Source organism: Gymnoscopelus braueri, assembly GCF_963280865.1.
Source record: "Gymnoscopelus braueri genome assembly, chromosome: 15".
In the NCBI taxonomy this organism is placed as follows: domain Eukaryota; kingdom Metazoa; phylum Chordata; class Actinopteri; order Myctophiformes; family Myctophidae; genus Gymnoscopelus; species Gymnoscopelus braueri.
Genome location: NC_137620.1, coordinates 18,653,279 through 18,675,247, shown reverse-complemented (window position 1 = coordinate 18,675,247; position 21,969 = coordinate 18,653,279). Strand labels below are relative to the sequence as shown.

The 21,969-nt window shown below is 40.2% G+C and overlaps 1 protein-coding gene across 2 annotated transcripts in view; it reads left to right on the top strand.

Annotated features, from left to right (window-relative positions):
• Positions 1-3,058: 3,058 nt before the first annotated feature.
• Positions 3,059-21,969, top strand: part of LOC308101757 (myosin-IIIb) — a 31,916-nt gene continuing 13,005 nt past the window's right edge. For both annotated transcript variants that reach the window (XM_080451221.1, XM_080451220.1), the window contains exons 1-13: positions 3,059-3,436; positions 5,163-5,228; positions 6,691-6,821; positions 11,279-11,381; positions 12,042-12,144; positions 14,690-14,846; positions 14,981-15,083; positions 15,745-15,870; positions 20,411-20,519; positions 20,776-20,892; positions 21,041-21,141; positions 21,526-21,612; positions 21,756-21,821. In XM_080451221.1, coding sequence (XP_080307347.1) covers positions 3,335-3,436; positions 5,163-5,228; positions 6,691-6,821; positions 11,279-11,381; positions 12,042-12,144; positions 14,690-14,846; positions 14,981-15,083; positions 15,745-15,870; positions 20,411-20,519; positions 20,776-20,892; positions 21,041-21,141; positions 21,526-21,612; positions 21,756-21,821 — 1,371 coding nt within the window. In that variant the 5' untranslated portion in view covers positions 3,059-3,334. The remainder of the gene's footprint in view (positions 3,437-5,162; positions 5,229-6,690; positions 6,822-11,278; positions 11,382-12,041; positions 12,145-14,689; positions 14,847-14,980; positions 15,084-15,744; positions 15,871-20,410; positions 20,520-20,775; positions 20,893-21,040; positions 21,142-21,525; positions 21,613-21,755; positions 21,822-21,969) is intronic.

The window sequence follows — 21,969 nt, the reverse complement described above, 5'->3', positions numbered from 1 at the left end:
CGTTTTGTGTTGTTTTTGTATAAATTGAATGGAAAAAAACGTTACTTAAAGTACCCAATGGCCACTCAGTGTTACTTATACTTACACTATAATGCATTAGTACAGTGATTATAATGCATTCTATAATTATGTTTAATGTATTACAACTACAATATGAGAATTATAATAAAACTATGATCCTGGCCAAAATAAAAAGTCTGTAAGTGCCCAGTAATTATGAAGTATTATGATACCTGACCTTAAATGTAATTATGAAAGGCTTTATAATGTGTTGTGATTGCATTATGAGTACTTATGAGTGCTTATAACTGTAATCATACAGTGTCATAAGCTGTTTACAATGCATTTATACATGACCTTATAAGTAACTATAGAATGCTTTATAATGTATATTGTTTTAAAGCATTATTATGAGTATTTATGAGTAACTATATTTTTACAGTATCATAAGTAGATTATAATGCATGCGAGTATGTTTATAAAGCATTATAGACATGGGATGCATAGCAATTGTTACCCAGCATTTCTATAGCTATTCAATAGCTATAATATTAGGAGGGACAGAATTTATCCTGTTTTGCTTGTTTGTCATCATGTCCTATAATAATATATTGGTCCTAGTTGGACTTTAAAATTATTGATGGAGACAAAAATGCTTGTTTTAATGCTTAGGTGGACACGTGCCACGTGTCAGTATATGTAACACAAGAAATGTTCCAGTGTAGATTAATTAGTGACATTTATTTGAATTCTTTAAACCAGCTTGTAACAAAAATCGTCGGATATCTTTGATGGCCTAGAGGAAACACTGGCATTGTGTATATATATATACTCTGTATATATGTCTGTTTTTACACTCTTTTAACAACTTTAACCCTATACTTAGTTGATGGGAGTCCCCTAGGGCTCTGTCCTAGGCCCCCTCCTGTTTTCGCTCTATGCTAAATATCTTCGCTGAGTCGAACAAGTTCACAACACTTCACTTTGTGATGTGTTGTGAGCTTGTAGATCTTCAATTTTCAACAATGCCCCCAGAATAGGGATGGCTGTGTCCATGGGGTAAAGTTGCGTTAAAACTAAAACCAGGGGACTTGGAATTCTGTAGCGCATGACAACTTCAACGTCCAGCCCAATAGCCATTCAAAGATCCCACTCAGCCCAGGAGTCTTGGAATACTGCTGTGAACTTTTGTCTAACATGTAATATTTGTAAACTGTTTTCTATGAGGCTACATGCTGTATAATAATAATAATAATAATAATAATACCTGAGATTTATATAGTATGTACTATTATTATTATATATACTATTTATATAGTATGTATGTATACTGTAATGAATATTGAAATGTGAGATTTTTTTTAAAAACCCAACTTTGTTCATCTGTATCTGCAAAAAATATTGCTGTCTGAATAAAGGTTACCCATTGTTAGTTTTTGAGAGTCATGATTATTGTGGTTATTGATATTGTGAAATTTCACAAATTTTCACAAGAGAATTTCATAAATAAAACAACAACAACAACAAAAATCAAAGAAATCCAATAATGTATCCGTTCATTATTCAAGTACCTTTTTCATTACTATTATTATTATTATTATTATTATTATTATTATTACCCTTATTATTATTATTATTATTATTATTATTATTATTTTGTTTTCAATGAGAAGCTTATAGCATGGTTAAAGGGATACTTCACTCTCGGGCCGGGGACACATTTAAAAAAAATATTAAAAATAAATGAAAAAAGTTATGGAAAATTCATGGCCCCCTCACGCATTAGTAGGACACTCTAATGCGTGAGGGGGCCATGAATTTTCCATAACTTTTTTCATTTATTTTTAATATTTTTTTAAATGTGTCCCCGGCCCTAAAGTGAAGTATCCCTTTAACATAGAGTTTGAGGTTGAATGGCCTTATAGGAGAGGGGTGTGTCTGATCAAATGAATATAAAATATCTAAATATTGAATCAAGCAAATTAAAAACTGTCTGGGGTGGACATTAAAATGACCCCAGAAGTGTTTTTAAAGTGTGTGTGTGTGTGCGCGCGCGCGTGTGTGCGTGCGTGTGTGCGTGTGCGTGCGTGTGTGCATGTGTGTGCGCGTGTGTGTACGTGTACGTGTACGTGTACGTGTCTCGGCTACATTGAAAATTAGGTCCTGCCATGATGTGTGTGTGTGTGTGTGTGTGTGTGTGTGTGTGTGTGTGTGTGTGTGTGTGTGTGTGTGTGTGCATGGGCGCCGATCACGTGGGGGCCTCGGGTCCACAGCCCCCTCACTCAACTGATGAGCCCCCTCAGATCGGGGCCCAATTTAATTTCCATGACTATAGCGCAAAGCAGCTCTCTGAAGGTTCAAATGGTGGCCGCGACATTTGCTCCTCTGTCTTAAAAATATGGGTTAATTGATGTTTTAAACATTGGTTACATGACATTATTGTGTATATACTTTATATGTAAAATAATTTATATCACAACGTGTGTGTGTGTGTGTGTGTGTGTGTGTGTGTGTGTGTGTGTGTGTGTGTGTGTGTGTGTGTGTGTGTGTGTGTGTGTGTGTGTGTGTGTGTGTGTGTGTGTCTCAGCATTGCTGTTTCCTGTGTGAGATGTGGGGGTGGAGTGGACTGGATCATAAATGTGGCATTGTGTGAATGGGTGTGGTGGTTCATAATAAAATAAATGCCTTTTATGTATAGTGTGGGTTAACTGGGTTTGTTTGTATATCTGTAATTATTAGGTTTTTAAAAAAAATCTTGAACGCACTAGTTTATATTTAGAATACTATAGCTATATACTGTTGACTGAAATATGCAAAAATAAATAAACTGACATGACATGAGAATTAAATGTATCATGTGTTAGTTGCATACATAGATTACATATTATTACAACATGGTACATTGATATAACAGCCTGGTGGTGAGGTGTCACACTGCCTGAACTGTGGGTGCACTCGGCCTACTCATCGTGGTGAGGAAGGGGTTAATTTATTCAGTGAAGAAAGGAAAGGGGAGGAGAGAGAGGAGTCAGTGGAGAAAAGAAAAAAGAGGCTGATCTTTCTAACTTCTGTGTTGTGTTCCCAAGAGAGAGAGAGACAGACAGATTGGACAGAAAGACACACAGTAGCTAATAAGCAGCGTTGGTTCCGCTGGAAATGCAACTTCACAGCACTTAGCACTCTCCATGAGAAGTGCTGACTCTGTTTGTCTTTATTTCCACGACAGAGCAACAACCCAGGACGCTGTTTAAAAGTCCAGGTGGTGTGTGTGTGTATGTTAGTTTATTGTTTTAGTTTTATTGGTATTTATTATTAGTACTGTCGGCATTCGGCAATGGAGGCATTTCTCCATGACGACTTGGCCACTTTGTCGGATTTGGATGAGAACAGTCTGTTGGAGTCGTTAAGCCAGCGTTTCAAGAAGGATCACATCTATGTAAGTATGAATTAAATGAAATGCCCTGCTTTATTCTGACGTGGCCATCCATAGTGTCAGACGTTCTGATTCGGACCTACATTGCAGTATTGATACTTTTCCTTAAGTAAAACATGTGAGTATTTCCATCTCTGGTCTTGTGCAGCAATAATAGGCTATGTGTTTATCTTGACTATTCATAGTATATCAGATATTCCGCTGACATTGTGTCTTGTCAGCATCATGTGGTCGGGTTTTCCTTAAAACGATGGAAAGCACAACCCACTGACCAGTAGTGGGAAAAGTACTCGATTGTTTTACTTAAGTAAAAGTATCAATACGGCAATGTAGAAATACTCTGTTACAAGTACAAGTCAAAATTTACTTGAGTCAAAGTACAAAACTATTTGTATCAAAATGTACTTAAAGTAAAAAAAAAAGTAGAAAGGACTCCTTATGCAGAATGTCCCATTTCAAGTTTTCAAAATGTATACAAATCTTTGGAAAATAGCAGATCTACAAGCTCACAAGCATTGTGAGCTTGTAGATCAGCTATTTTCAAATGTCATGATATAACCTCAAACCCGGTTCCAAGGTGTGGAAAGGAATCTTTGTCTTAAGAACAACACACAAGTATGGGCTACTCTAGCCCTGAAACATGACATGGCTAAGTACTCTAAGACGTGGCTTTGCTGTCATTTAGTTCAACCCCTCCCCTCTCTACCCACCTCTGTCAACAACAGAACAACGGTGGGTTTCGAAATGATTTATCTGACATGTTCCATAAAATGTCAGAGATCACTTGACTACCAATCAAGCCACTGCCACCATTGTATTGTGACACTGTTGTATTGTCTACACTGCTCTTATATTACTCGGTGAATTGAATACACTGACAGGACCACAATGGAAACGAGCCCCAAAGCCCCTATAGGGCTTTCTGAGTTATCCTTTTTAGCAATCATTGTAATACCGTACTATTTGCAATTGTTAATAAAGTATTCATTCAATCAATCAATCAACATAAGTTTATGTTTGTATTCAACAGTAACCTGGAATGAGATAGCTGTAATGATTTGCTGCCACTTAATAACTTGTGTTCAGGAGTATTTTTAGCACCTCTTTTAGCTTTATTGCCACAGTTTTACTCCTGAGCAACAAAGCAAGCACAGTACACTAGTGTGAAAAAAATGTCCTTTACCTGAATTCAGACAAAACAATTGGCCCTTGAGAACACTGTGTAGACAAACTCTGCTGCCCGTTTGTCCTTGAACATCCACCATGCAACGTCACTTTTACAATAGTAACTTCTAGAATTGAGGCATTATCTTCAGTCAGTCAGTCAATTCTATTTATATTATCAACAGTAGAGCAGGTCAGGACCATACTCACACTGTTAGATTATTTGATAACCTTTGAAGATAAAGTAAAACAAGGTCTATTGTCATTTCACATTGACTTTGACTTATTTCACAGAACATCAAGTTTCCTTGAATACAAACTATTTAAGTTTTATGTCTGGGTTGAGAATTCCTATGCAAAATAAAGTTTTATTATTGTTCACTGACTCATACAGATCAGTCTTAAGTTTCTTAAAGCTTGTCGGTTTGTCAAACCGGTTTATCAGCAGATATTTCTTGCCGGAGGTTAGTTTATATACAAGGGCACTGTATGTTCAATTTGGTCACTAAGACAGTTTCACCTAGTAAACTGACTCACTGTTGGTCTTTTTTTCTGTCTGTTCCAGACCTACATTGGGGATATTTTGGTGGCCATAAATCCCTTTAAATATCTACCTCTCTATGAGAAAGAGGTAAGTGCTTCAGAGGGACACATCGCCGTAATGTGGAGTTAAGCTGTCTTGACCTCTTATCATCACTGCCCTGTCAAAGCTGCCCCAATTACTATGTTTACATGCAAACAATACTCTTGTTACTGTAAATAGTAAGGTTAGGGTTAGTGTGATTGTTACAGGGTTTGAAATAACCAACACCTTGGCTTTACTTACTTTGTACTTACAGTATGGAAGCATAATACAGCACACAGCTATTCCAAGTTCCAACCCTAAAAAAGGTTGGGAGTATTTTGTGAAAATTCTTGCAATTCTATGCACAGTCACTCTAAAATTTTTGCCATTCACCATACCTGAACAGCGAATTTTCTTTATGACCAATTGACCATAGACCCTTAGCTACATTTAGAAAATATGTCCAAATAAAATATTGAGCAGGTTCAACCACGTTATGTACACACCAAATTGACCTTCAAGTTGGGTCAATTGCAACCAGGGAGTGTTGACTTGAACTGGATGAGACCGGATTAAATGGACCATGTAAATGTGTGCATGTAAATGTACCGACAATGAAATGACAGGTCAGGTCACTACCTGAATCCAGTCCACAAAGTATTCTTCTATTCAGGAATTTTGGACCATGGTTTTCTTACCTTTTCTATGATGTGATGATATCTTAGGATGAATGGTACAGTAGAACATTTTCATAACTCCATCCCGGGTTCGCCACAGCTTAAAGCGTACGCCAATAGGCCTTGCGTAAGATCGCATATTTTAATAGCTTTTTTTTGGGGTGAGATCTGACGTTCATAGTAACAGAGCACTATGCAAAAAAAACGGAAGTCTCGCTAGAGAGACTCTTTTTTTGTTTAGTTTTTTTTGCCAAAAAAAGCTATTAAAATACACAATCTAGTCTAGCGCAAGGCCTATTGGTGCACGTTTTAAGCTGGGGCGGACCCGGGATGGAAATTCAATGTTTCTACTGTACCATTCATCCTAAGATATCATAACATCATAGAAAAGGTCAGAAAACCGTGGTCCAAAATTCCCCTTTTTAAGCGTTTTCAGTGCATTTAAGAAAGTTTCCTTGCGCTTGCACAGTATCTTCTGATTTAGTGCTGAATGCATTTTTGACTGTTTACATTGTAGGCATTTAGCTAGCGACTCACAAATTGTAATCACCAGAAGTGGTTTGTTGTTTTGCTCAAGGGCACTTGGACAGGATACATTGGGTACTGTACCTGAGACCTCTGCTATACCCACTATGCTTACCCTGCTATACCCACTATGCTACCCTGCTATACCCACTATGCTTACCCTGCTATACCCACTATGCTTACCCTGCTATACCCACTATGCTACCTTGCATACCCTATCTCATTGACATTGAATAGATCCATCTGTGTCCAACAATAATGCTTCACATACGTACGGATTTGACTGTCACTGTTTTGATCTCGGATTTCTTTTGTGTAACGTGCAGGTGTCTGAAAGATATAAGTGCCATGAAAAGAACATCTTACCACCCCATATATTTGCTGTGGCCACTAGAGCCTATCAGTCCATGCTGGGTAGATTGGCTACAGGACCAAGGAACCAGTGTATTGTCATAAGGTATGTCTTTTAGCGTGTATGTGTGTTAATTATGGCTAATTGTGCTGCCACCTAAAAGTTGAGAATCATGTAAGGGCGAGGCTGACCTTGGTACATTGTGACGTAAGCAACATACCTGCAGTTAATAACGTTAATCATGGGTGTGGTAGATATACTGTAGGTGTGCCTAGTGATCATGCCAGTTGACAAAATCATGGCAGTAATGTCACACCATAATGTATCCTTTTAGCTGAAGCTGTGTTTCTTACCGTACCTTACAATGTACCAAGTTCTCTTTTTGTCGGCTTTAAGATGGGGTTTACCACTTTCAACCTGGAATTTTGGATATGTTGTTATACAGTAGATGGACATTCCTAAATTTTCAAAACATGTCAACCTCTGTCGACAAGGTTGTAGATCTGCAATTTTTGCTATTTGCCATTATGATAAAGTACACACATAGGGCTTAAGTGCTTAATTGTCATATTAGTCATACGCTATTCAACTTCACTATTATTTCTGGTACTGTACACACTGTACACCTGCTGTTCATGCCCAGTTTAATATTTTAGTGTATTCTGCTTTAGATTGTATGGACGCATAAACGGGTGCTCAGCTTCCCCAAATGCAAATAACCAGAAACCACAGCCAACATTTAAAGCAATAAACTGTCAAATCACTTTTCCTGGATGACAATGTGAAGGATATTGAGCAAGCACAAAGAGAAAGACGTAAGCCTTGTTTTTTGGTGATAGGCGAAGTGTAGGGTACATGTTGGGTGTTGTTAGGAACCAGCTGCTGGTTGCTGCGCAGTGCTTAGCATTTGAACTTCTATTGTTGTAAAAGTCAAGCCCATGGCTGTCCTCACAGCCTGGACAGGCTCTGAGTGGGGGCCCCCTTGCCCTGGTTTACGAGTCACTAATGAATGAGCTGGTCAGCCAGCTATAGATCGTGAGGGACTGAACCAGGACGATAGTCACCCTGGGCAACAAGGATATATAAGATGACCCACAATAACCTTTTTAGAATGACAAAAAGGGGGTGAGAGGAGCCTCCCGCTTTGCGTAAATTGTGACATGCCTTCTAGAGCGTGAACACTATAGCTTCTAAATTGGATATTTTCGCTATTATTCGAACAACAAAGTCTATAGGGCTTAAGTGGTTGAAGGCTGTGAACAGAGATGCCCTTATATAACAATTGTTTACAAACATCCAGATTCCAAATGGACTCAAAATGAAAAAAAGACATTTGCCAGCCAAATTGCCCGAGCCCACATTTAACCTCCCTACCAAATTGATAAGCAGTTGGTATTGCTGCACTACACCACCAGAGATGGTTTGCATGGGCAAATAAGACTTGCAAATAGGTACATGATGGATCTAACACAAGTTGCTCTCATGTCTCCAGCTTATACAAAATCTGGCAGCAAGAAGTCACGTTAAATTGACAACAACATTTGAAGATATTACTGATCAAATTTTAAATTGTGGTTTGTCGTGGCACCAAGCTTATGTCCCATGCAGCATGTGATCCCAGATCCTCAGTTAGGGCCTAGGTTTAAGAGTCAAACCAGGCCGTTGCCATTTGGGACAATTTTTTTAACCTCTATTCTTGTGTTTATAATGCCTTGCTTTTACAGATAAATTGGCTATGTACAACAGCTGTATATACTACAGCCCAGTTTGGAGAGATTGTCTTAATTGTATTTTGTTGAGACTGCCATATGTTACTAAATAGGGAAAGAAGAGGCTTGTCCAAACTGCAGGGCCAACTGGGCAATTAGATTAACCCATTAATTCTAAAAATATCTAAATCCTAACAGTTTTCTGAAAAACGTATGTTGCTATATCAGTGGTGCTAAGGCTGAACGATTAATCGTTTTCAAACCGAAATCGCGATTTGAAACCACGCGATTAGCTAATCGCAAAGGCCGCGATTTTTTTTATTTTTTATTTTATCATAATAAATCATTTTAATATTCATATTAATCCCAGAGCACCCGCGGGACTTGTCTCCTTCTCTCCAGAGTGGCTGCCTGCCTCTCTCTACAGGGAGCGAGAGGGCAGCGAGCCCCCCCCCACCTCTCTCTCTCTCTCTCTCGCTCTGTCCCTCTCATTAGAGTTAGGTCTCCGTCGGCTACGAGTATTTAAAGTTTGTCGAACGTGTTGCGCAAATCCCTGATGCCGCGCGTAGCGGTAAAACATTATTTTCGGTGCGACACAAGTAGTGTAGCTCCTATCTATGTTTGTTTCTGTAAGACACTTGAGCGTGGCCAGAGCGCTCCCCCTCCCCCTCTCTCCCCCCCCCTACACACAGGCTCCCCCCCCACACACACACACACACACACACACACACACACACAGAACCTGCGACGCGGCGAAAACAGCTAATCTACAAGCTCGTATAATACTGAAGACACGGGCACGCAACTAGTTATAAATCACCGGGTTGCAAAATCACGTTTGGAATCTAGAGTGAAGTGATACGTTTGTGAGAAAGTGGAGTTGATGACGAGCACGGCTGCTTGCATCCCACCCGCGATATAAAACAAAAACACCCGCTGACTTTTGTCACATGTGCTGCAGTTCCCTACTTGTCCCTATTGACGTGTGAAAATACAAGAAGCTTGTAAAGCCTTCCTTATGTCAGTATCAGTTCAAAACAGCAGCGCAAGCCCAGTACCTCTGTTTGTTTATTGAACGGTCAAAGCTCAACAAGTGTCAAGTCAGACGAACGTAAACCCTTGACTTCTGGTCGATGGACTTCAAAATAAGAGCGTTTTGTCAAGTTATGGAAAAGTAAGTGTCTTCTGGTCTGTGGAATGTAAAATAAGAGCACTGCTGGCCTATATGTGCTGTTTTCACTACAAATATAAAATGACAAGTGTTAAAGGTAGGGTAAGTGATTTTCTTTTGTTAAAATAAGTGTTAAATAGCTTTATATTCTGATAGTACTCATTGCTATAGAGTGTTTGTTCAGTAACATGAGTCTCCATGTCTCTCCAGCTCTTTATTAAACAGAAAATGCCTTTTCAGGTCAGGATATCAGGACAGAGAACTCAGGATACAGATTAAACAATTGAAATTGGAAGTGATGACACAAAGAAATGAGCATGTAAAATTGGAACTGGAACACTATAAAAATGAAGCTGATAGATGGGTACTCTCCTGATTGGCTGAAATGGTCTAACTATCAGAATATGGAGCTTTAACCCATAACAAAAGCCTTTTTGTTTTAACCAAAAAATATCACTTACCCTACCTTTAACCCATAGTCATATTCATAGCTATTTAGATATTTGGCATAAATATTGAGGTATGACTTTTTTCTCGTGCAGCCCCATAATTCGGAAGTAGAAAGTAAAAAATAAGTGTTAAAATTGAACAGTAATTCAAATTTAACCTATCATTTTATAAAGGACAATTTACTTTTCGGGCAAGTGGGCAAGACCTGTGGGCAAGTAGAAAATGACCTGTACTTGCCCGACGGGCAAGTGCCTCTGAGACCTTAGTGTCAACCCCTGTCAGTAAATATGCTTCTTTAGCCATAAGTGAAATACCTACTTATTTCACTGCTGTGAATTGTTTACACAAAAAGGTAATTATTTGTTTAATTTTATTTTTATTTATTGAACTTCTTGAGCCATAAGTTAATGACGTAACAAGTTCAATGTTGGGTTGTTTACAAAAATAAGCTATTTCTATTCCAGCTAAATGTTTAAATATATACATGGGGAAAAAAGTACTTGGAAGATACATGTTGGAAGCAATGAAGCAATTCATATCTTTTAGTTCTCATCCTTATTTATTAGAATCTAGAACAGTAAATAAATGGTATGCCATTTGGTAATGTTCCATTACTTCAAATTACTTTTTAAACGTACACAGTGAATACTAAACTGAAGCTTGACTTAAAAAAATGTTAAAGATTTTTTTTTTTTAAGAACATTTAAAAATCGCAAACAAATCGCAATCGCAATATCAGTCAGAAAAATCGCAATTAGATTTTTTCCCAAAATCGTTCAGCCCTAAGTGGTGCTCAAACATTTTCATGTCAAGGACCCCCAAAATTATATGTATTTGGCCACGGACCCCCATCTGAAAATATTTTGTTCCAGGGACTCCCAGAACCAAAGATTGGAGTTAAAAAATAAATATATATATTCAAAGATTTGAACACATTTTCAAGATTTCTGAAGTATAAAATAATGCTTTTTAGCTCAAATCTAAAATGAAACAGATGCCTTCCCGGTTTTAATGGGTTAACTAGGTGCTCAATCCATGGAGAGAGGCACACAAACATTATAAAGTTATCTGAAGGGAGCTTGGCATTCAGAATGTTTGTATTTATTTTTGTACATGAGTCATGACTAAACGTTTCGTTATTGTTGCTTGTTGGTTTAATGTCTGCTTTAGTGACCCGGTTTGCTCCCCAGGAATAAAAGTTTCCTATTCTTAAAGCTTGTTCTTCCTTGCAGTGGTGAGAGCGGTGCAGGGAAGACAGAGAGCACCAAGCTGTTACTTAGACAGATCATGGAGCTGTCGTGTGCCAACTCTCAGCTTGAACAACAGATCTTACAGGTAGGTACGATCTAACAGACGCCGCAGGCTGAGTTTATTTTGTGCCCAGTTTCTGTTTGCACTTTATGGACTATGCCCTTGCTGCAGTTCTTAGTGTGAGATACGCCCATATCAATGTAGTTACAGCATGCCATACTTATGTAGTAAGTCTGTTTCACCAATGGTAGCTCTCTATAGTGCACATATTACAGGGTATGTATGCTTATATACAGTATGGCTATTACATGCAGCCATTCTTTTTTTACATATTCATGATTTTATCTGCACATATTTTCCAAATAATGTTTTTGTACACTTGCTTGTTCAAAGCATGGGCATATTTTTGTGAAAGATTCTGTACCCAGTTGGTAAATGGCGCTGTAATGAAGTGGCAATATGCACACTTTTATTGTCGTTGAAAAAACTAAAAAGCAACAATAACGACAAACCTTTTGTAGTTAAGGTTTTAAAACTGGATATCTGTTCCGCAACCCAAAATGGGTCATGACCCTATGTTTGGGAAATACTGGCTCAGGATGTCTTGCAAAAGATGTTTGACTGATTTAATTGTTACATTATCTTGTGAGGCCATGACTCAAAAGTCACTCAAATGTCCGTGTTTATGGAATAACAACCTCAAAGTCAATCTTTACACTCTTGTTTTACATTTGTCATTCCCAGGTCAATCCCCTTCTTGAAGCTTTCGGAAATGCCCAGACAGTCATGAACGACAACAGCAGCCGCTTTGGAAAGTACATCCAACTACGCTTCCATAACTCCTGTGGTGAGGTTTTGTGTGTGTGTGTGTGTCCTTTTATACTTCATTTTGAGCACTGTTTCTCAGACAGTGGGTCGGGACCCATCTTTGGGTCGCGGACAAATATCACATTTTTTCTGTTTCATTCATTAATATCTTATTTCAAAAGATAAAAAAAAAAAGAATGAATCTAATAATTTCCATAAATGTAAAAAAAAAGTTTAAGAAGTAGTGAAAACAGCAGATCTACAAGCTCACAACACGGCGTGAATCGTCCAATTTCTCTTTTGGGTCTTGAGCTAAAATGTTAGGGAACCACTGATTGTGAGGACATTTTGGTCATTAACCACTTAAGCCCTATGTACTTTGTCACACGACAAATAGCTAAAATAGCTGATCTACTTGGGAACCAACGGTTTCCGAGCTATGTGGCCTGTAGGGCAGGAGCCTATCTCCTGTTTCTGTAGCATGAGGCAGCTTGCACAAGTAAGCCCCCTGGACATTGTATGTCGCAGGGACTTGCCCCCAATCCAACCCTTGATGCTGAGTGCCTAGCAGGGGGGCACTGGGTCCCAGTTTTTAGTCCATGGTATGACCCAGCCAGGGGATTGAAGCCTGACCTCCCAATCTCAGGGCGGAAACTTTAACCACAAGGCCACTGAGCTAGAGCTAGATTGGCTATTTCTTTTATTTCTTTTATTTTTTCCCCCCATAAACTCAAAAATAGTAAAACAAAAAAATGCTGATCTACTTGTAGATTGGCTATTTTTTTAATGTTTTTTTTAAAGGAAAGAAAGCTGAGGGAAATCTTGTAAAGCTGCACTTCTGAAGGGACTATTTTAGGAGTAAGGCTAGAATTAAGGTTAGGGTTAATTGGGTTGAAGTTTAAGGCTGAACAAAATGTCTTCTCACCGCCCAAGGTGTAACGCAATACCAACATCATACTCCACAGGAAAGGCATTATACCACATAGGAAGTGGTTTGGTTTTACTTCCTTTACAAAAACAAGGTGGTTCTATGGCATTTAATATGCAGTGTGCACACCCTTATGTAGACATATTGAGCAGATTAGCTCAATGAAATGACACAGACTCTCGGTCTTAATGAATTAAGAAACGAGGAAGTGCTGTCAATTGTTGTAGGTCAAGTTCCTTCCCTTTGGTAGTAGGCTGACATCCAAGTGAGAGAATCAGGTGAACTTAAGAAGAATCCAAGGCACTCTGTTCAGTTGAGCTAAAACACCTTTATTATGTCATGGCTTGGCAAAGTTAAAAACGCAGGTGATCCAACGCGTTTCGGCTCAGGCGCCTTCGTCGGGGTCCAAAGGACCATTGTAAAGTTTGGAGAAAGGCGCTCTAGAAATGCAACAATTTACCGTTCACATGACCTCATGCCTAACACATGACCTCATGCCTAACACATGACCTCATGCCTAACGCATGACCTAATTGTAATTATAATGCTCTGGTATAAAGTGTCAGTAACAGAGCAGTCATAAAGGCTATGAAGTCATGGCATGGGGCGGGGGAGGGGCAGTGTGTGTGTGTGTGTGTGTGTGTAGTAGAGGTGGGGTGCTTACTCATATGTGGTGGGAGGCAGCCGGACGTTTAGAAGTCTGACAGCCTGGGGATGAAGCCGTTGCAGAACCTTGCAGAGCTGGTTCTGATGCTGCCAAGTATTATTAACCCATTAAGACCTGAGGTCGATTCTTCTAAATCCAAACAGTTTTATGAAAAACCTAATGTTGCTTTATCAGTGGTGCTCCAACTTTTTCATGTCAAGGACCCCCAAAATGATATGTATTTGGGCACGGACCCCCATTTCAAAATATTTTGTTCCAGGGACCCAAAGATTTGAGTTACAAATGTTCGCTTTAAAAAATATATATTCAAAGATTTGCACACATTTTCATAATAAACAAAAAAAAGCAGATCTACAAGCTTGTAGCGTGGCACTCGGTGCCACGCTATGAGCTTGTAGATCTGCTATTCATAGCAGATCTACCACTATACATAGTGGTGAGGTTGAACATTGTGCATAGTTTGTCCTATGACTAATAGCGAAATAGGGAACCCGGCTTGAAAGTTGTTTAGTCAGCAGATGGGGAATAGGGAATTAATACGCTCAATGGGAGGTTCTCACAGGCATAGTAGGACACAGTTGTTTACAACACCAGAAGGAAGGAACCGTTGTGTGGATCCAGTGTCATACATAACAGGCGCTCTTGGGTGAAAACAAATCCCATGAAGTGATTTTTTTAATTTTTAATCTCCTATAGTGGTGCATACAGTCATAGAAAAAAATAACCCAAGACACTCCATCTTCCGGTGAAAAAATAAGGATTTATTTACAGTATGTGAGCAAGGCAAACAGACAAGGCAAACAGACAGACTATCAACATTTAGGCCTTTGTCACGGACACTGACGAAGGGACCCAACAAAGTGCTTTGAGTTGATACGCAATGGTGTGTTTTCCTTGCTAAATGAGATACCGTAAATCCTTATTTTTTCACCAGAAGAATACTGGTTTGTGCTGCTAACATCACACAGCTTGTCCTGATCTGCCCAACAGTAAAAGGAGCCAAGATCAACGAGTACCTTCTGGAAAAGTCTCGAGTCGTACACCAGGATGAGGGCGAGAAGAACTTCCACATCTTCCACTGCATGTTGGCAGGCACCTCACTGGAGGACAAAGAGATGTACGGCCTCTTGGATGCTACACAGTACAGGTGAGAAGTGATATCATTCAGTGACAGGGGCTCTGCAAAATCTGAGAAACCCTCGGGCCCTTTTATGCCTGGCAATGAAATAATACATCCGTGTATACGTACATATTGATATGAAAATCTGTCTTGTCTTTTAGGTATCTCAGTGAACATTATCGAACAGATGAGAGCACAAACAAGTGGACTGAGAAGTATAATGCTGTGTGTAATGCCATGGACATGGTGGGCTTTGAGGAACAGGTAAGAACTCTCATGTATGGATTAGTCGCTCTGGGAGTTGTGACTTTGTAATTATAATCATGAAAACTCACCAAATCCACATGTACAGTATGTACAAAGCAAACCAAAATTCCAGCAGATTTCTTGAGAAAAGAAAATACATAGTAACAAGTACAGTAACCTTTGCCTCTAGTTAAAGGCTGGTAATCTGGAGCACAATCTGGAGCCAATTTTACTCAGCGCAGTGTGTGTGTGGTGCGGGTATCATGCAGGCACTAATAAAATCCCCCTCAGCGTTGCCTAAACCATCATTGTGGATGTGGCGTTCCTCATGTCATATTTCACTGACACTGTGCGACCGACTACTGAGAGCCATACAGTATCATACGTACAGAATATTATGTACCGCTCTTCCTTTTATTGGGAGAACCATGTAGACTAGATGGGGTGTAAAGATAAATAAATTGGAGATACAAAATGCAGCCAGTGTTCTTGTGGCGGGTTGAGCCTTTTCATTGGGCCCACCTTGTTTGTCCGTTAGCACCAACTGAACCGACTCCGCTGCTTTTTGTCAAACTTCTGAACCCATCAGTTGTGCTGCCGATGAATATTGACGTTACCGTCCTCAAAACCAGTCATGTATCCTGTAACACTGACACCGTCTTCTCTTCCACCACTGCAGGAGAAGGTGGACACGCTGACCATACTGGCAGGTATCTTGTCTCTTGGCAACATCACGTTCGAAACAACGGAGACCGACACTCTCAAGGTTTCGGACAGGTCCAAGGGCTGGGTGAAGGCTACCGCTGTGAGTTTCTTTTACCGTACATAAACCTGTCCGTCTATGACCGGATCTGTCTTTGTTTGTTTGTGTGTGTCGTACTGTGCGGAGAATTCTCACAAACCGCTCGACCAATCAGCGCCAAACTTTATATGCACGCTGCCAGTAGGCCATGCAAGTACCTCCACTCATTTACTTTATTTAATTTGATACTCAAAGTCAATAGGGCTGTGATCGTGCTGAAATCTTGCCCAAATTTGGAGTCAGTACAGGTTCGGGCCAGTATTGTGCCAGTACTCTGTGTTATCTTTGGCATAGTTTTGGATGGCTGTAAGCGCAAAGCTATTAGTGTTAAAATATTACAGCATTATAGCCCACGTGTAGCTTCAAATGGCAAACAACTGAGCAGTGCATACTAGAAGGATGAGGCTGGCAGGGCACTGCGTCAGTGGGACTCTGTGGGAGCCAACCCAGGGCAAAGCCAGGAAAGGCGAGAAGCGCACCACCTACGTAGATGCACTGCTTAGCTAACAATACTGTAGTGTAGAGCTCAAGACCCTGATGCTAGATACAGTAGGAGAGTGTGAGGGCAGCGATTCAGGAGTCCCGAGTTGGTATTGGCTAGACCGCACCCTCGCATTGCATCGCATACATCAATATGTTGGATTAGCTGATGCGTCACTTGCACTCGATAATGTGCGTTTCGTGGGCACATGAATATCAATATAACTGCACTGTATTTCCCCTACAATGGACCATGGACTTGGGTGGGAAGGTCAGAAGTGAGATGGACAAAATTGTATTTCACATAGCAGGATTAGAGAGTTAGCCCCTCCGGCTGCCCATCCACATCCAGCCCAGCAACCCCCCCCCCCAGGGGAAACTTTGCACACTGTATAAGCGTTGTCCATATATAGTAACACTGTAGCTGATGTGGAAGTCCAGGAAGGAAGCAGGAAATTGTTGAGAGTTATCGTTAGTTTCCTCGTCCACCCGTTGGGAGTACTCTAGGAATAACATTTGTTTTATTGTTATCGTCCTATAGACAGATAAAGTAGAACACCTCGGTACTCATTTATCTTGACTCAAATGGACCCCACTTTTGCATTCTCAGAGTTATATTATCATTGTGGATTTGACTGTGTTTAATAAAGACTTAAATGATCACTGAGCATTTTGCTCTTTATTAACCACTTAAACCGAAATATATACTTGTATGACCGGCTCTCCAAGGGGTCTTTACACAGTCCTCTCTTTCCCCTGCGCCAAAAACAGCTGATCTACGTGAGCTTGTAGATCTGCAATTTTTGCTAAACCTATTATGACATGCCAACAATGGGGACGCCAGGGTTCATGTGTTTAAATGATACGTTTTCGTTTTGTGGCTACGTCAGGATGTCACCAACTTAGTGTGACATCCTTATACAGTTTTTTTTAGGTTTAAAAGAAAATTTATTGTTCTAGCATAACATGCCTCCTCAAATCAGCACCTCATAGGGTGTGTGCTTTTCACACTTAATAAACAAGCGGATACGGTAGTAACACAAGCCAAATGTGTGTAAACCACTCACAATTTACTGGATTTGAATCTGACTCATGTCATTTCTTTATCTCTCTCATATACCCTCTCATGTATTTATGGTCTTTCACCACTGTGCTATCTAATCATAAAGTTGTTAAACTGAAGTGGCAAGTATTTGATATGGAAAGCCTCATCTGTCCCTGACGGAAAATTTGGCTGTTAAAGCAGTCGGTAATAAGATTTGTTCCATTTCAGATTCTGTGTATATTATAAACTACAGTACAAAGCAGACCATAGCCCCAGCTGAGCTGGCCATCAGTTGGTTATGATGCAGCAGGTAACGCTAGTTAAACATAACTCTGCTTAGTTTCAAAACAATAGAAAAGATGGCCTGTACGGTATTGTGTATGCTGTGAGCGATCTTAAAATAACTACCAACGTGCTCTGGTTTGTTGGTGTCTGGCGCAGATGGAGCAGAATGAATTGTTGGGAGTGCTAGCCTAGTAGCTGTCAGCTCTTTGTGCATCAAACTGTGTGTGTGTGTGTGTGTGTGTGTGTGTGTGTGTGTGTGTGTGTGTGTGCGCACGCATGTGTGTGTGTACTAGAGCATGTTCGCAGACGTCAGCAACTTCAAATTGAGATTTTGGCTTGTGAAACTGTGCAGGAGCTCTGCAGCATTGTTCCTTTCCCTCTTCCTGACTCCACTCTGTTCACCTCCTTGTGCAGAAAAGAGTTCCTCAGTCCAAGAGTCCAGAGTTAATTAGACGCCGTCTGCTTAAAAATGGACCAAAGTCCATGTTTACACTGTCAAGAGTTAAATTGGATTTTACTGTTTGGCTTAGAGCGAGACACATTAGAGAGGTCTCCGGCCAGGTTGTAATTTGACACTACCTGTGTTAACCAATGTATGGAATTATCATACACTCATATTTGAGCAAAACCCTCCTTGCTGTGGACACTAACCTCATGAACCATAGAGTCCCTATTCTGGGCATATCACAATAGGCGACCATTTGGTGAAAACATTCCGATCTAAAAGGTCAGCTTGTAGATCGGCTAGTTTCAGCAAAAAGATTTGGTGTTGAGGGAAAAAAGAAGGGGGCCAAGTTAAGTATAGACCAATGGGGTAGCTCGGTCAACAAAGTATATAGGGTTTAATATAGCGTCTCTGTCGGTTGGAAACCTCACTATGTCCAAAACTGTTACTTTTCAGGATTCAAAAAATAAATAAAAAAAGAAGCAGATCCACAAGCTCAAAACGCGGCGCGAAGCGACACGTTCCGAGCTTGTAGATCTGCTACTTTTGATGTGTGACGCTGTATTATGATCAAGGAGGGCATTCATTTACCGTAAGTAAATACACAAAAAGTTAGAATATGGAGATAAGAGGTTTCTGCAAAGATGGGCTACACAGATACGCTTTCGAAATGCTGTCTGTGTAGCCTAGTAAAGTTCTGGTTGTAAGCTTGAGACTTTGTGCACAATCCCCTTGTTTGGTTCCCTATGGTTCATTTCCAACACACCTGTGTCTAAAGTGTGCAATATTATCCCTTTTTTAGTTTTTGTCACATTTCTAAGACAATAATTTGATGACCGGCAGCGGTTCCGTTAAGAGACACAAAGAGTCTCCTTTGTGTCTCCTACCGGAACCGCTGTCCGCTGCCTACCGGTCCGCTGGTCATCAAATGATTGGCTTAGGAATGCGAAAAATAACCATGAGTTCAAGTCTCCATGGGGTGACTAATCGATAGAAAAAAAGATGATCCCTTTAAGACCAACACAACTCAAAGATAAGTTGTAATCTTCTTGCCGTACTTGTCATCTGGGCGGAACAGAGCAAGGCATTGTGGGTAACGTCCCTGCTTGTCAGATCATGCCCAAGAACAGGTCTTTGTGCATCAAAATCATCCAGACTGGAGCAGTTGCATTCCAACCCTTTTAAAAATAAATGTTCACTTGCCCCACGACAATATATGGCTTTAATATATGGCTTTAACACACTCGGCAGTACACATGGGTTTGCCTGCTTTTGTCGCCATGTTGGTGCAAATTATCCGACCATTAGCGCTGAGTTATATCCCCTCCATCTATGCAATCGAGTGCCTATAAGAATGTAATGGGAGCGAGGCTGGTTGTCTCAACCACATCTGTGCCGCCCTGATAAGAATGCAAACCCATTGTTCATGACAATGGATGGTTAAGACGTATTTCTCTAGACCACATGTACATGAAAGAAAGCCCTTTTTTTAAAGGTCATAGTGGCTATATTTGGACATAAACGACAGCAACTCCCCCTTGCTCCTTCAGCTTGTTTGTATGTCAAGTTTTTCATGCTCAACCTGGCTATCACCCGTTGCTTCAGAGATTCCGCTTGGCCAAACAATGACACAATTTCTTTTGACAGTAGGTTTAGCCAATAATGTGCATTTGGACACGCCCATAGATGTTGTTTTAGTTTTATGATGACAAGGCCCTGAAACATGAAGATAACCGCCCTAGGGGGACATCTGCTGGTCCACACTACTGCAATGGGTTATTTTAGGTTCAGGTTGAAGCCTGATTTATACTTCACTGTAAATAGCCAATGCCAATCTACCGAAAATAGACGATCTACAATCTCACAACGCTTCACAGTGCAATGCCTTGTGAGCCTGTAGATCTGCTATTTTGGATTGGACTGTGTATCGTCACATGTCTCAATAAAGAAATGATACAATGGGAGTGGAATACCCACACTTCATAAAAAATAGGATATAAAGAAAATTTGGAAAGGAATAGCCTTCTGCACTAGTCAAGGAGGTGAACAGAGTGGAGTCGGGGAGAGGAAGAGGAACAGTGCTGTTTGAAACAAGTTAAGAATCAGGCTTTAAGGATAGAATTAGGGATGGTCAGGGTTTGGGTATGCCTAAAGGTCAAAGAAATGCATGACGTGGTTGGGGTGGTCGTGACGTTGTTGTTACAAATACGGATGAATAGAGTGGATATAAAGTATATAAACGTGTGGATATAAAGTATATAAACGTGTGTGTTCGTGTGTGTTCCCAGGGTCAGTTTGGTGTTCAGGAGGAGGAGCTGCTGCGGAGTCTTACCTGTACTGTGTCCGTCACCAGAGGAGAGGCCATACGACGACTTCACAACCAGCAGCAAGCAGAGGGTCAGTTCATCTTCATGTGATTTATCTAACAAGTGGTTCATCTTCATGTGATTTATCTAATCAATTGTGGAGGGTGGAGGGATGGGTCATTCTCTATTGTCTGTTTGATGTTCAGTGTAACTGCATGAGCAACTGGGATGCCGCTTTCTTTATATTTGTTTTGTTTTATTCTTTTTCTGTCTCATGCGATTTTTGGCAAAAAAAATCCCAATGTACTCTTAATGGATCAATACAGTATTCCCTTATGTTATCTTAGATGCCAGAGACTCCATTGCCAAGGTGGCGTATGGGCGGTTATTTGGCTGGATTGTCAGTAAAGTAAATGAACTCCTGGCACCTGATGTTGACATTGACGTCGAGCTCAATGAAATAGGTGAGTGTGAAATGAGTTTCATTTTCATCAACAGCGGATCAGTACAAATCAATAAAGGATCAATGAAGACTAACTTAACATTACCTTCCCTCCTCCTTACCTAATTAAAGCATGTGCGTTGACTGCTGTTCTGTCTCCCGCGCGCCAGGTATCCTTGACATTTTTGGCTTTGAGAACTTCGCAGTGAATCGATTTGAACAGCTCTGCATTAACCTGGCCAATGAACAGCTGCAGTACTTCTTCAACCATGTATGTATGAATGCAAAATGTTCTTCTGAAAGAGTAAGCACCCTGTCATTTTATAGATGAATAGTCATGCAGAGAGACTTGCAAGCAGACTCTATTCCGTGTGACAGAATTGAGGGTCATGCCATATTCCTAACTTCCAGAATCGTTTAGGCTACACAGATATGTTTTAAAAATGCTGTCTGTGTAGCCTAGTGAAGTTCTGGTTGTAAGCTTGAGACTGTGTGCAGGATCCCTTTCTTTTTTCCATCACACCTATTTCTAACTTCAAAGTATATATTTTTCTTTATTCCTGGAATTAGTCTTAAATTTATATCAAGCATATTTCTTTCTTGGGTTGTATGTACTGGTATTTGTTGTTGCTGAACCAGTATGTGTCATCCGCAGCACATCTTCCTAATGGAGCAGAATGAATACAAAGAAGAAGGGATTGAATGGGAGGCTATCTCGTTCACAAATAACAAACCTATTCTGGTAAGAGTTATTTGTTTATATTCTGACTGACCGACGGATGTGTCCAGAAATGGTGATATTATAGACTCTGGACTCCGTCATCTCCAACAGTGTTGTTTTAAAATGATTCCACTGGCCTGATGTGACCTTTTCTGTTGTTTTAGGACCTCTTTCTTACAAAACCTATTGGCATCCTGTCTCTTCTGGATGAGCAGAGTGCCTTTCCTCAGGTACGGGACCTCTATGCTCATTTTATTTAAGCCTTTGAGCTTCCTTTTGCTCTTCACAGGAAATTAGTGATGACATGTAACACAGGTCCTGAGACAGGAATCAAACCTGGGATATCGCTGTTGTCGGGCTGAAATCTCTTCTTTCCAT